Source organism: Mesitornis unicolor, unplaced genomic scaffold, assembly GCF_000695765.1.
Source record: "Mesitornis unicolor isolate BGI_N332 unplaced genomic scaffold, ASM69576v1 scaffold43759, whole genome shotgun sequence".
Lineage (NCBI taxonomy): Eukaryota > Metazoa > Chordata > Aves > Mesitornithiformes > Mesitornithidae > Mesitornis > Mesitornis unicolor.
The window spans coordinates 1-11215 of record NW_010207569.1 but is presented as its reverse complement, the minus strand read 5'-3'; the positions used below and the strand labels follow the sequence as shown (position 1 = coordinate 11215).

The 11215-nt window shown below is 57.9% G+C and overlaps 1 protein-coding gene across 1 annotated transcript; it reads left to right on the top strand.

Annotated features, from left to right (window-relative positions):
- Nucleotides 1-374: 374 nt before the first annotated feature.
- On the top strand, nucleotides 375-11013 carry B4GALNT4 (beta-1,4-N-acetyl-galactosaminyl transferase 4; the record flags this gene model as incomplete). Its single annotated transcript, XM_010192153.1, has 18 exons — nucleotides 375-485; nucleotides 816-911; nucleotides 1215-1305; nucleotides 1636-1736; nucleotides 2443-2510; nucleotides 2976-3054; nucleotides 4094-4160; nucleotides 5683-5826; nucleotides 6077-6186; nucleotides 6523-6623; nucleotides 6956-7038; nucleotides 7734-8490; nucleotides 8612-8968; nucleotides 9116-9423; nucleotides 9708-9861; nucleotides 10209-10281; nucleotides 10366-10519; nucleotides 10883-11013. Coding segments are annotated over 18 exons (2985 nt in total), but the record flags the coding sequence as incomplete, so codon positions are not given.
- Nucleotides 11014-11215: the final 202 nt, after the last annotated feature.

Genomic DNA, 11215 nt, shown 5'->3' with positions numbered 1-11215 from the left:
ATGTAGAGACACAGAGGTCTGCTCCTTTGGAGATGGAGCCCAAAATACTCAGTTTCCAGTAGCCCATCAGAGCAGGCAAATATTTTGGATGAACCGAAAATTTACTGTTTGAGAGAAGTTCTCTCCTTGGCAGAGGAAGGGAAATGTGTTTAACAGGAACATTTGGAACTCCCTGGGAAAACCTTGCCAATATTTTTCTGCCTCCTCCTGCCCCTGCTTCCCTTTGCCGTTAGGCTTGAAAGCTTTTGCCTTAGTTTGGCAATGTTTGACATCCAAAATGAGGTGTTTAGATCTAGGGAGACCTCCTGCAAGCACAGCTGTGCTGGCCTCGATCCCCTCCATCTCTCATCTCTTCCCTCCTGCTTCCTTGGCAGAACGACGGGCAGGACTTGGATGGCTGGTTTTCCAGAGGCCCACGCTCCAACCGAGTCACCACGCACCCCAAACTCAACCTGACCAAGCAGGCTTTGCCCTGGAATGAGCAGGTAGGTGAGCAGGGAGCAGCAATGGGGGTGATGGTGGAGGAGGAGGTCCCAGGAGGTCCACCCAGCCCCTTGCTGAGGAGCCTGCAGCCCATATCCAGCCATGTCCAGCCATCCTCATCCCTGCTTTCCATCACCCAGCCTGGCCCGGGGGCTCTGCCTGGTCCTGAGGTCAATGTGGTGGCCGTGAGGATGAGCTCCTTGCCTGGGTGGTGCTGTGGGTATGCATCAGCTCCCTCATCAGGGTGGGTGTGCAAGGGGACATCTGGCTGTGTCAGGACCCATCAGAGGGGTCTGTGCTCATCTCACTCATCTCCCTCTCTCATCCCACAGTACAAAGGGAAGGCAAACCTCCACGTCTTCGAAGACTGGTGTGGAGGGGCTGTGAGGCATCTGAGGAAGAACCTCCATTTTCCACTCTTTCCCCATGTGAGTCCCAGACTTGATGGCGGTGGAGGGAGGGTCTGCTCGTCCCTCTCTGGGTGTTGCTGGGTCTTCACTGACTGTGGTCTTGGTACTCAAGGCCTTTGCTTTCAGGCTTTTTGGTTTGGTTTAGGGCAGATAATTCCCAGCATAAAGGGGGGTGGGTGGTGATGGCACTTTCTTGTCACATCCCTGATGCCTTGGCTAATGCGACCCCAGGATAACAAGGAGGAGGTGGGCTGGGTGATGGTGGTGCAAGGCACGAGCCTGGGCACAAGCTGTTCATGCTTTCCTGTCCCTCTGCCCCAGACCCGCACCACGGTGAAGAAGCTGGCTGTGTCACCCAAGTGGAAGAACTATGGGCTGAGGATTTTTGGCTACATTCACCCCTTCAAGGATGGTGAGTGATGGAGCTTGGCCTCTTCTCCCCCCTGCAGCAATGTGGAAAAGCTGCCTCCTTCCCCCTTCTTGGGCCACACGAGGACAGAAAGGCTCTTAGAGATGGTCCCCAAAGCCTGGCTCCCAGGCAGGGGCATCTTTCTGGAGCAAAGACCCTTTTTGCTGCTTCCACATGGAGGCAAAGCCCTGGTCCCATCAAGGACAGAGCTGTGACATTGGGTCCGGGGTGGCCCCGTCACCGATGTCCATCACAACGAGATGCCAGGGCTGAGACCCTGGTACTTGGGCTGCTGTGTCACTCTGCGGTCACCTTCTCCTGTGCTCTCCACAGGAGATTTCCAGTTTTCCGTGGCATCGGATGACAATTCGGAGTTCTGGCTCAGCTCTGACGAGAGTCCATCCAACTCCCGGCTGGCTGCGTTCGTGGGCAAGGTATGCGCCATTGTCCTCGTCCCCCTGCCTTCTCCCGTGCCAGGGATGCTGGAGCTCCCACCAAGAGCATCTCCTCCCTTGGGGTGCCTCACTCTCGGCATGCTGAAACCATCGCCAGTGCTTTCTGGGGGTCCCTAGCACTCGATTAATGATGTTTCAAACCTATGGGTGCTCTTTGGCCACCACAAATTCTCCTTTCTAGAGGTCCTGCTGCTGCAGAAGCTCTCAAAGGGAGTGTGTGGGGTCTGTGCATGGCTTTGCCCCCTTGGGAAATGCCAGGCTGTTCCAGCCTTGTCCCATCTCTGCCCCTGGCCAGGCCTGGTTTGGCTTCTAAAGGACCATCTGCCCCTTGGTGCCATCCTAATTGTAGCTACCAAAGACCAGTTTATGTCCCAGAATAAGAGGTTTAATATTTGCTCCTGGATTTTCTTGGTGTTAACTCCTATAACTGGGAACCCCGTGGTCTGTCACTGCACACATGCTCTTTTGGGATCTTGGTGTTGTTGGCCGGTAACAAATCCTTGTGGCAGGAGTGCCACCAGCTGGGGACAAACCGGTGCTGGGCTTGAGCTCCTGGGATGTCCTTCTGCCTGAGGAGCCTTTCTGCAGCATGGCATGGTGCCCTATGGAGGTGGAGGACAGGTTCTCACTTGACCCATGGTGTCCTCGGTGCTCTCACACGCTCCTCCTTCCTTCCTTCCCCCAGCTGGGCACCGAATGGACGGCGCCTGGAGAGTTCACCAAATTCAGCTCACAAGTCTCCAAGCCTCTACGGTAAGTGTGTGTCCTTGCTCCCACTGCCCATCCCGGGTGGATGGAGTTGGGGAGATGGAGCTGCCAGCTCCATGCTGATTTTGACCAGTTCCTCCTCCCCAGGAGGAGACCCGAGCTGTGGTCTCTTCCCAAAAGACACTTGGGATGTGGGCTGGACAGGGGCTTAATGAACTGTGCCCCCAGCTTCATGGTTTGAAGGCGCTGGGGGCTGCAGCCACCTCTGCAGATGATGAGATGGGACAGGGCATCCCCCCTGATCTCATGCAGCTTCACAGCAGTGGGATGCGGGAGCAGATACCCACATCACGCTGCCTGTCCTGGCCCCAGAGAGGTTTAGCCACATGTCAGCAAGACAGAGGTGGTTTTTTGAGGTGGTTCCGCTGACAGGGGAGCTCCCATCCCCCTGCCAGTGGTAGCAGTTGGCTCAGCCATGGTTTCTAACCGGCTCCTTCCCCTCTTGCGCAGCCTCATGTCCTCCAGGCGCTACTACTTTGAGCTGCTCCACAAGCAAGACGACCGCGGTTCAGACCACGTGGAAGTTGGCGTGAGTAAACCCCCACCCCCTGCTCCTTTCGAGGAGCTGGCGCCAGAGCTTTTCCTAATGAGCGTTAAAACACTTTGTCCTGGAGCAAAGCCATTATTTCCCCCTCCCATGGCCACCAGCGGCTCCGTCCACATGGGGGATGGAGTCAGCGTCGCTCGGACGGAGCTGGGGCTCATCTCTCCATCTCCTTGGCCCGTTCTTGTGCAGGACACCTGGCATGAGCTGCTTTTATCCGTGCTCATCCCATCCTTTCATGCTGCCATCCTTTTGGGAGCTAAAGACTTAGCCCTTTTTTTCTTTTCCACACTTAGAGATACCGTGAGTTTCAAATCTGAACTTGTCTGCCTTGGCTGCACAGCCCTGGCAAAGCCTGGAGTGTGTGTGTCAGGAGCGGGGCTGTATTTGGGAGAGAAAGATGTTGGCTCGTTAGCAAAGGTTTCCTTTCTCCCCAGCAGTCATTAATCACCAGAGTCAAACTGGTGCCAGCAAAGCATCAGAGAGGCTGACAACACCCCTTCCTTGCTGCCTCTCCATCCCAGCCCGATAAGATCTGCATTTCTGCTGTGAAAAACAAAGAGGGGGGGAGATTTTTTTATTTTATTTTCTCTTTTGCTGGAGGGAAGGAGGGTGGGAGGGAGAGAAGCCTTCCAAATGTTCAGAACGAAACAACAACAAAAGAGCAGGACCCTAATGCATCTCTCCCTGGGGAAATTTGAGGGCTTGTCTGCACAAAGGTTCTAGGAATGCTTTTAAAATGCCCATGGCTACATCAGTGCAGGCAGCTATGAAGACCCCCTTCGGCCAACACAAAATCAGCTGCTCTTAATGTGCTCTCACACAGCACCAGAGGGAGGTTTGGGAGGGAGAGGACGTGTTGTAGGGCTCGAGATTTGGGAGGGAGAGGAGGTCTTGTAGGCCTTCATGTGCATGAGCTTTGGCTCAGGTCTTTGATGGGTGCCGTGGTCTCCGTTCCCTGAGGTTACATCCTGAACCCCTCCCCGTGTCCCACTCATTTTCTCTCTCCTTTTATTTTTCCTAGTGGCGAGTTTTCCTCCCCAGCTTGAAGTTCGAAGTGATCGACTCCTCCTACATCTCCCTGTACACAGGTAGGGGCCACGCTTGTCCGGCAAACCAACTCTCGAGGAGGCTGTGTGTGTTGGTGCAGCTGGGAGAGACGGCACCAGAGCCTGGGAGGGAAACCAGATCCTGGGAAACCAGATCCTAGGGGAAGATCTCAGCCTCTCAACCCCCCCAGAGCTTCTGCTGGGTGTGAGGGAGCAGGCAACGGGCTGCGGCGAGGAGGGGTGATGCTGGGGGTGTGCTGTGATCCTCCCAAAAATGGGATGCAGAGGGGACGTGTGATGGAAATGCAGCTCTCCTGGTGCTCCAGCCTCATCCCTGCTCGTGGCACCACAGAGGCTTGGCTCCTTGGCCTGGCCCTGAGTTATGAGGAGCTGTCGTGTAAGCAGGGATGGATGGCGCAAGGTTTAATTAAATCTATAGATCTTCTGCTTCCTGTCCTTTCCCTGGCAGCAAGAAAGGACTTGATAGATGGCTCCTGCCCCAGTACTCAATGCGCTGGAGGCCTGGTCATCAAACATGCCCTGGAAGGTGTCAATAAGGCAGGAGCAGACAGGCAGCAGGCGGGGATCAATGGGGAGAAGAGAGATGGAGGGGTATTGCTGGTATTGATGCAGATGCCCATGAGATGGATGACGTGCAGATAAATCCCCTCCTACTGCTATCCATCAGTGCCAGCCCTTTCCGCTTCTCATTCCCACTTCCTGGCTCCCTCGGACCCCAGCAGCATTGCAGAGCGAAGCCACATCACTTGTGGGGAGCCCATTCCCGTGGCGTGGGGGATGCCAGCAGCGTGCGGAGCATCATCAGTCTTTCTCCGGCTTCTCTAGGGGTTGCAGCCCAAGCTCAGCCCACTGCACAGAGGTGTTTGGAGAGCCTCTCCCCACCACAAGCAGAATTTGAGCTCAGGAAACAGGGTCCTGTTCACTTCAGGACCTGCCAGCTTCCCCACAGGGCTGCCTGGAAAGGGAGCACCCTTGGGTGCTGGGGACAGGCAGCTCCGAGCGTGGCCAAGGTGACCGGAGCAAGGTGACCTCCCTCGGGGCGGTCTGGGGGCTGGTTGTTGGCTTGAGGATGATGTGCCAGCCTTGTCCCTAAACAGGAGACACAACCAGCTCATATTGCATTTACCTGCACCTCTGTAGGGAAGGACCTTCACGGTTTAATTCCTGCGTCCTTGCGAGTGAAAGCCTTGGTGTGTTCCCACCCCTTGTCTTTGAGCGATGCTGTAATGGGGCTGGGGCTGCCTGGCTGAGATCAGCTGTACCCTTGTCCTCTTGGTGTTCATCAGCTGACGGTGATAATCATTAGGCTGAGCAGTCACGGGATCTGCAAGCGTGTGAGAGGGCTGGAGGAACTGGGTTTGCCCTTGAGCAAACACATCAGCTCCCCTTGTTCCCCTGGGAGCAGGAGGAATCCACAAACCTCCGAGCCTTCTTGGTGGGAGGGATGGAAAGGTTGGGAAGCACCACCTGGGTGGATGCTCCTGGGATGATGCTCCATGTGCATCTGCCCATGTGGCTCAGCCCCTGTCCTCGCCCCCTCCAGATGAATCGTCCCTGAAGATGAACCACGTGGAGCACATCCCACAGACCTTGGCCAGCCACAGCAGGAGCTACCTCTGGGAGGCCCAGCAAGATGAGCACGGGGCTGACATGCTGAAGGCTGACCCCAGGGACACCTTCTTCCTCAGTAAGTGGCTGGGACTGGACCCTCACACATCTCCATGGGATTTTGGGGGGAGGAAGAAGGCAGGACCTGGCTGTCACAGGCACCCAGAGTGTCCTTCCTAACTTCTGCCCATCTCTTGGGTTGAGGGCATCTCTGCTGGGGTCTATAGGGAGGCAAGCTGGGATGGTTTGGGCTACAGACTAGAAGGCTGCTGGGGCTATGGGGGTGGTAGGACGTGGCCTGGGGCTCAACCACAGTTGCTTCTCCTCAGCCCCTGCGATCGAGGCCTCCCGCGTGGAGAACGTGCTGGTGCCCTGTGCCTACAGCCCCACCTATGTGGTGAAGGACTTCCCCATCGCCCGTTACCAGGGCCTGCAATTTGTAAGTGTCTCCCCACAACAGGGACAGGGCTCACGCTCCTGCGAGACACACGGTGAAGCAAAGTGCTTTGCCCCTGCCCCAAGAGCAGGGATGATGATTTTAACCCCACCTGGCTAAAATCCAGGAGCAAATGTCCCTTGCTGAAGGATCAGCTTGAGCTTCCCCATCTTGACCTGGAGGGGTTTGAGTTAAAAGCCCTGAGATGTTAGGGGTCACCTTCTGTTGCGGGGCCATGCTGGTGGCCACGTGTCCCCGGCTCCTAGCCCTGCCAGCCCACGCTTTCTCAGAGCGAGCCCGCTCTGCACCGAGGTGACAGCGGCGTGGTCATCTCCCCAGGTCTACCTCTCGTTCGTGTACCCCAACGACTTCACGCGCCTCACTCACATGGAGACGGAGAACAAGTGCTTCTACAGGGAGTCCCCCCTCTACCTGGAGAAGTACGTGTTGGGGGGACGGCATCTGGGGGTGAGGAAGGGCCCTATGTCACCAGAGCTGGCGAAACGATGCTGAGGTGATGCATCCTCAGCCACGTGTCCCCACGCTCCTTCACCCATGGAAGGGCTAACTCTAGGCCGACTCCTTTTTTTCGTAGCAGCTTGAGCCCTGGCAGTGCTCCTGGATTTTGGGAACCCCAGCTCCCTTTGGAGCCTGCCTGTGCCACAGCTGGGGATGTTCCTCCCTGCACCGGCTTGCGTGTGTGCGAGCACGTCCCTTCCCCTCGCACCCCTCCCTTATCTCCGGGACCTCACCTTCCCTCTCCGTCTCCCAGGTTCGGTTTTTATAAGTACATGAAGATGGATGAGGAGGAGGAGGATCCACGCCAGCGAGCGTTTCTCTTCCTCAACACAGACAGTGAGTCACCGCTGCCTGCTGGCAGCTTTTTGGGCATTGCTCAGCCCCTTGGCGAGGGGCTGAGCACCCTCACCCACCAGCCTCTCTGCTCGGAGGTGCCACTCATTGGGATGCCCTCGGGGATGCCAGGGATCAAGGAGGGCAGGGCTGTGTGGAGCAGCTTGCGTCCAAGCGCTCCTGTGCGCTCTGTGGTCTCGCATCCCGCTCAGCTCAGCCACAAGCGCTGCGGGATGTGGGAAGCAAGGTGCTAGGGGTGGGATTCTCCCTCCTTGCTCCTTGAAGTCCTGTACCAGCATCTCCTGGGTTAGCCTGGTCAGTGGGCAGCAGGATATGACCTGGTGTTGAGGCTGGGGGTGTCCATGGAGGCTGAGGCTGTCCATGGAGGCTGGGGATGCTCACGGGGACCTGCAGAGCCTGCCCTGCTGTCAATTTGCAGCCCAGCAAAGCCCTGGCAGGCCAGGTTTGCTCCCAGATGAAATAAGAGCAGTGCCAAGATGTGGCCAAGGTTTGGAGGGGTTAACGGGCAGAGCCTGGAGCTGCCAGCCCTGGTGAGCATCAGTCATTGCCCACCAGCTCTCAGGCTCCCTCCAGGGTAACCTCTCGCTGGAGGCAAGCTTTGCCTCCTTGTCTGGGGCCAGGGGTTGTGCAGAGCAGCTGGGACCCTCAGGGTATTTATCTGTGGCTTTACTCCTCAGATTTCTTAGAGGATGAGGAGGAGGAGGAAGAGGAGGAAGGAGTGGACAGCCCTGAGCCCACAGACCCACCTCCCGCAGGCAAGGAGAAGAGCTTTGGGCCAGTACCTTTGGGGCCCCCCCCAGTCACTGGGGATTACGGAGATGACCTGGACTATTACAGCTTTCACCGCAAGCCGGGGCAGGCCCAGGACGAGGCAGGCACGCCGAGGCAGCTGGGAAGATGGAGCACGTCCCACCAGGCCAGCACCAGCCCAGCAACCGTCCCCGAGGAGGACACTGGCCCCGCGCTGGATCAGGTCCGTGGGAGGGTGCTCAGTTGGTTACCCCAGGATCCTGGCAAAGGCGAGGAGGATGAGCTCGGGCTGCTGGCGTCTTCAAAGCACGCTGGGGTTCTGAATCTTCAGCCGCACCTCTCTGTTCCCATCTTTGGTGGCAAAGCTAAAGCACCAGGTCCCACCAAACCTGCAGCACCCAGGGAGGACAAAAAGCCCCAGAAGGCCCAGGAGAAGGTCTACGTGACCAGGCTGCAGCCAGGGAAGCGCAAAGCCCCGGCCCAGAAGCCAGCCTTCCCTGGCATCTTCCTTTACCCAAAGCCTATGAAGAAAGTCCATCTTCGCTCCAGGACCCCTCAGAAGCATCCTATCACCTCCAGCAAGCTCCGCTCCGTCCCTCGCCGCCGGACCCCCTGGCTCCTCAACAACATCTCCAAGGAGAAGGATGCTGCCAGGCGGAAGGGTGCCCGTACGGGTGGCAGGAGGTGGGATCAGCCATCCAAGCCAGGGGCTGAGCTGGCGGGTGCTGCCTGGCCTCCTCGCCCTGGGGACCGAAGGGCTCTTCAGTAGGGAGACCCGTGAAGACACGACCCCTGCCCCGGGCAGGACAGTAGCCACCACTGACTACAACTCCTCTGAGGTGACCCGAGTGACATCCTTTCTGAAGATGTCAGAAACGACGGCGTCCCATCAGGAGGAGGGCAAGGGCCAGGAGGAAGAGGAAGAGGAGAAAGAAGAGGTGTCGGACTACAGCTATGAGACCGGGGAGCTGCAGCAGAGCTGGCTGGAGGACTCCATCAACTGGCAGAGAACGTTCAGCGTCAGCTCGGTGGACTTCGAGCTCCTGCGCTCCGACTGGAACGACCTGCGCTGCAACGTGTCGGGCAACCTGCAGCTGAGCGAGAGCGAAGTCGTTGACGTGGTGGCGCAGTACATGGAGAAGCTCAACAAGAAGAATGGAGGGTAGAGGCATGGGCAGGAGGTTGGGGGGGGATGTGCATTTGCCCTGCTTCATTTCCTGGGGTCAGGTGGGTTCAGGCCAACTCCTTGAGCTGTGGGGAGCAGAGGTGATGGTGATGATGCTTCCAAGTTCTTCTCCTTTCTCTACAGCATCTACACCCTCCTGAGGATCGTCAACGTGGAGAAGCGTCGGGACACGGCCCGGGGAAACCGCTACCTGCTGGAGCTGGAGCTGGCGGAGCGAGGCCAGCGGACTGTGCGGCTCTCCGAGTACGTCTATGTCCTCTTGCACCAGGGCAAGCAGGACGACAGTGCTGAGGCCAACCCTGAAGGGCCAGTTCTGGGGGCCACCGAGCCCCAGCCGAGCACCTGGAGCATCCTCTATGGAAAACCCGTACTGTGCCGGCCCCTGCGGCTCAGCTGGAAGCAGGACGTCATGGTACACTTCGTGGTACCTGGTAGGTGACAGCAGGACGTGTCTCTCCGTGGTCTTTGCTGCTCTTCCTGCCCTCAGCATCCTCTGCTGGGAGGAAGGCAACCCCTTTTCTCCCCAAGTGCATCCTCCAGGCTGGCCCAAGGGGGATGGGGTTCCCTCTTCTCATGAGATGCTGAGGTTTTTGCTTCTCATGAGATGCTGAGGTTCTCACTTCCCATCAGAAGCGGTGTTGGTTTGGTTAGGGAAGGGGGTGCTCTTGGGACCCCCATGGCAAGCCTGAGGGATGTTTGTGGCTGTGTCTGGCAGTGAAGAACCAAGCCCGCTGGGTCCAGCAGTTCATCTCAGACATGGCTGACCTGTACGGGGCTACGAAGGACACCAACTTCAACGTCATCTTGGTGGACTTTGACAGCGACGACATGGATGTCGAGAAAGCCCTACGGGATGCCCGACTGCCCCGGTAACTGCCCCAACATGAGCTCCAGGTTCCACCCTGCTCCCTCTGAGGCTACAGAGTGGGTCTGTGGGTATCCTCATGATGGGACAGGCCGTCCTGTCGTGACAATGTTCACACAACCACCCACTCCTTCCCCAGCCTGGCACAGGTCTTTGCCTCACTGCCCCTCTCCCTCCTCCTCCTTTTTGGGAGTTTAAATTTGTTTCCCGTGTGGAGGAGGCAGGGGTGCAGGAAACTCCTCTGCCTCAGCATGAGTTGTAGGCACCTGAGAAGGTCCCCTTTCCTCACTGGTGGTCCCTGTGTCCCTTTCAGTCCACCAGCACTAACCCCTCTCTGTCCTCTCTCCTCAGCTACCAGTACCTGCGGCGCACAGGGAACTTTGAGCGCTCGGCCGGGCTGCAGGCTGGTGTGGACATGGTCGAGGTGAGCCAGGGGAGAGGAACTTTGGCTGCTCTCCTGGAGCTCTTTCACTCTGATCATCCTGCTTGTGTCTGTCCCCTCCCATAGGACGGGCACAGCATCGTCTTCCTCTGCGACCTGCACATCCATTTTCCCCCCAATATCCTGGACAGCATCCGGAAGCACTGCGTGGAGGGGAAGCTGGCCTATGCACCCATCGTCATGAGGCTGAGCTGCGGCAGCTCCCCACGGGAGCCCAACGGTGAGCGGGGTCCCCTCTGCCCTCACGCCGCTCCAGATGGAAAATGTCCCCCACTTGCCCAAGGAGACCTGAGTGCTGGGTTTGGGTTGCAGCCAGGCTCAGGATGGGTTGGTTTTGCTCTGGCATGATGAGGTTCAAGCCCAAGGATGCTTGAGGTGCACAGAGTGTGATGCCCCCAAAACTGGGCTGTCACCATGCGCAACCCCATGGGAGGTGGCAGTGATGGGGATGGACTCGTGGTGGGGAGAGGGGTTTGAGTGGGGCGTTCCTGTGGTCCTCAGGTAGTGAGGAGAGCGCAGAGGTGATGGTGTGGGGATCTGGGGTCCCTCTGTGCTCCTCACCTCATCGCTCTCCACCCTCCAGGCTACTGGGAGGTGAACGGCTTCGGCCTCTTCGGCATCTATAAATCGGACTTCGACCGCGTGGGAGGGATGAACACAGAGGAGTTCAGAGACCGCTGGGGCGGGGAGGACTGGGAGCTGCTGGACAGGTGAGGTTGGGGGTCCTGGCAGCCCCATCACCCCTCCAGGACAGGGCTGGCCATGCTGATTTGGGCACATCCCCTGGGAAACCCTCCCTGCCCTCCACCCAGCTAAAGGCTGGAGCAATGCAGTGGAGAAGGAGCAAAGGCTTCCTTTAGGAAGGAGGCATCTGTCCCTCAGTGGCTATCCCCCTGTCCCTGAGCATCTGTCCCTC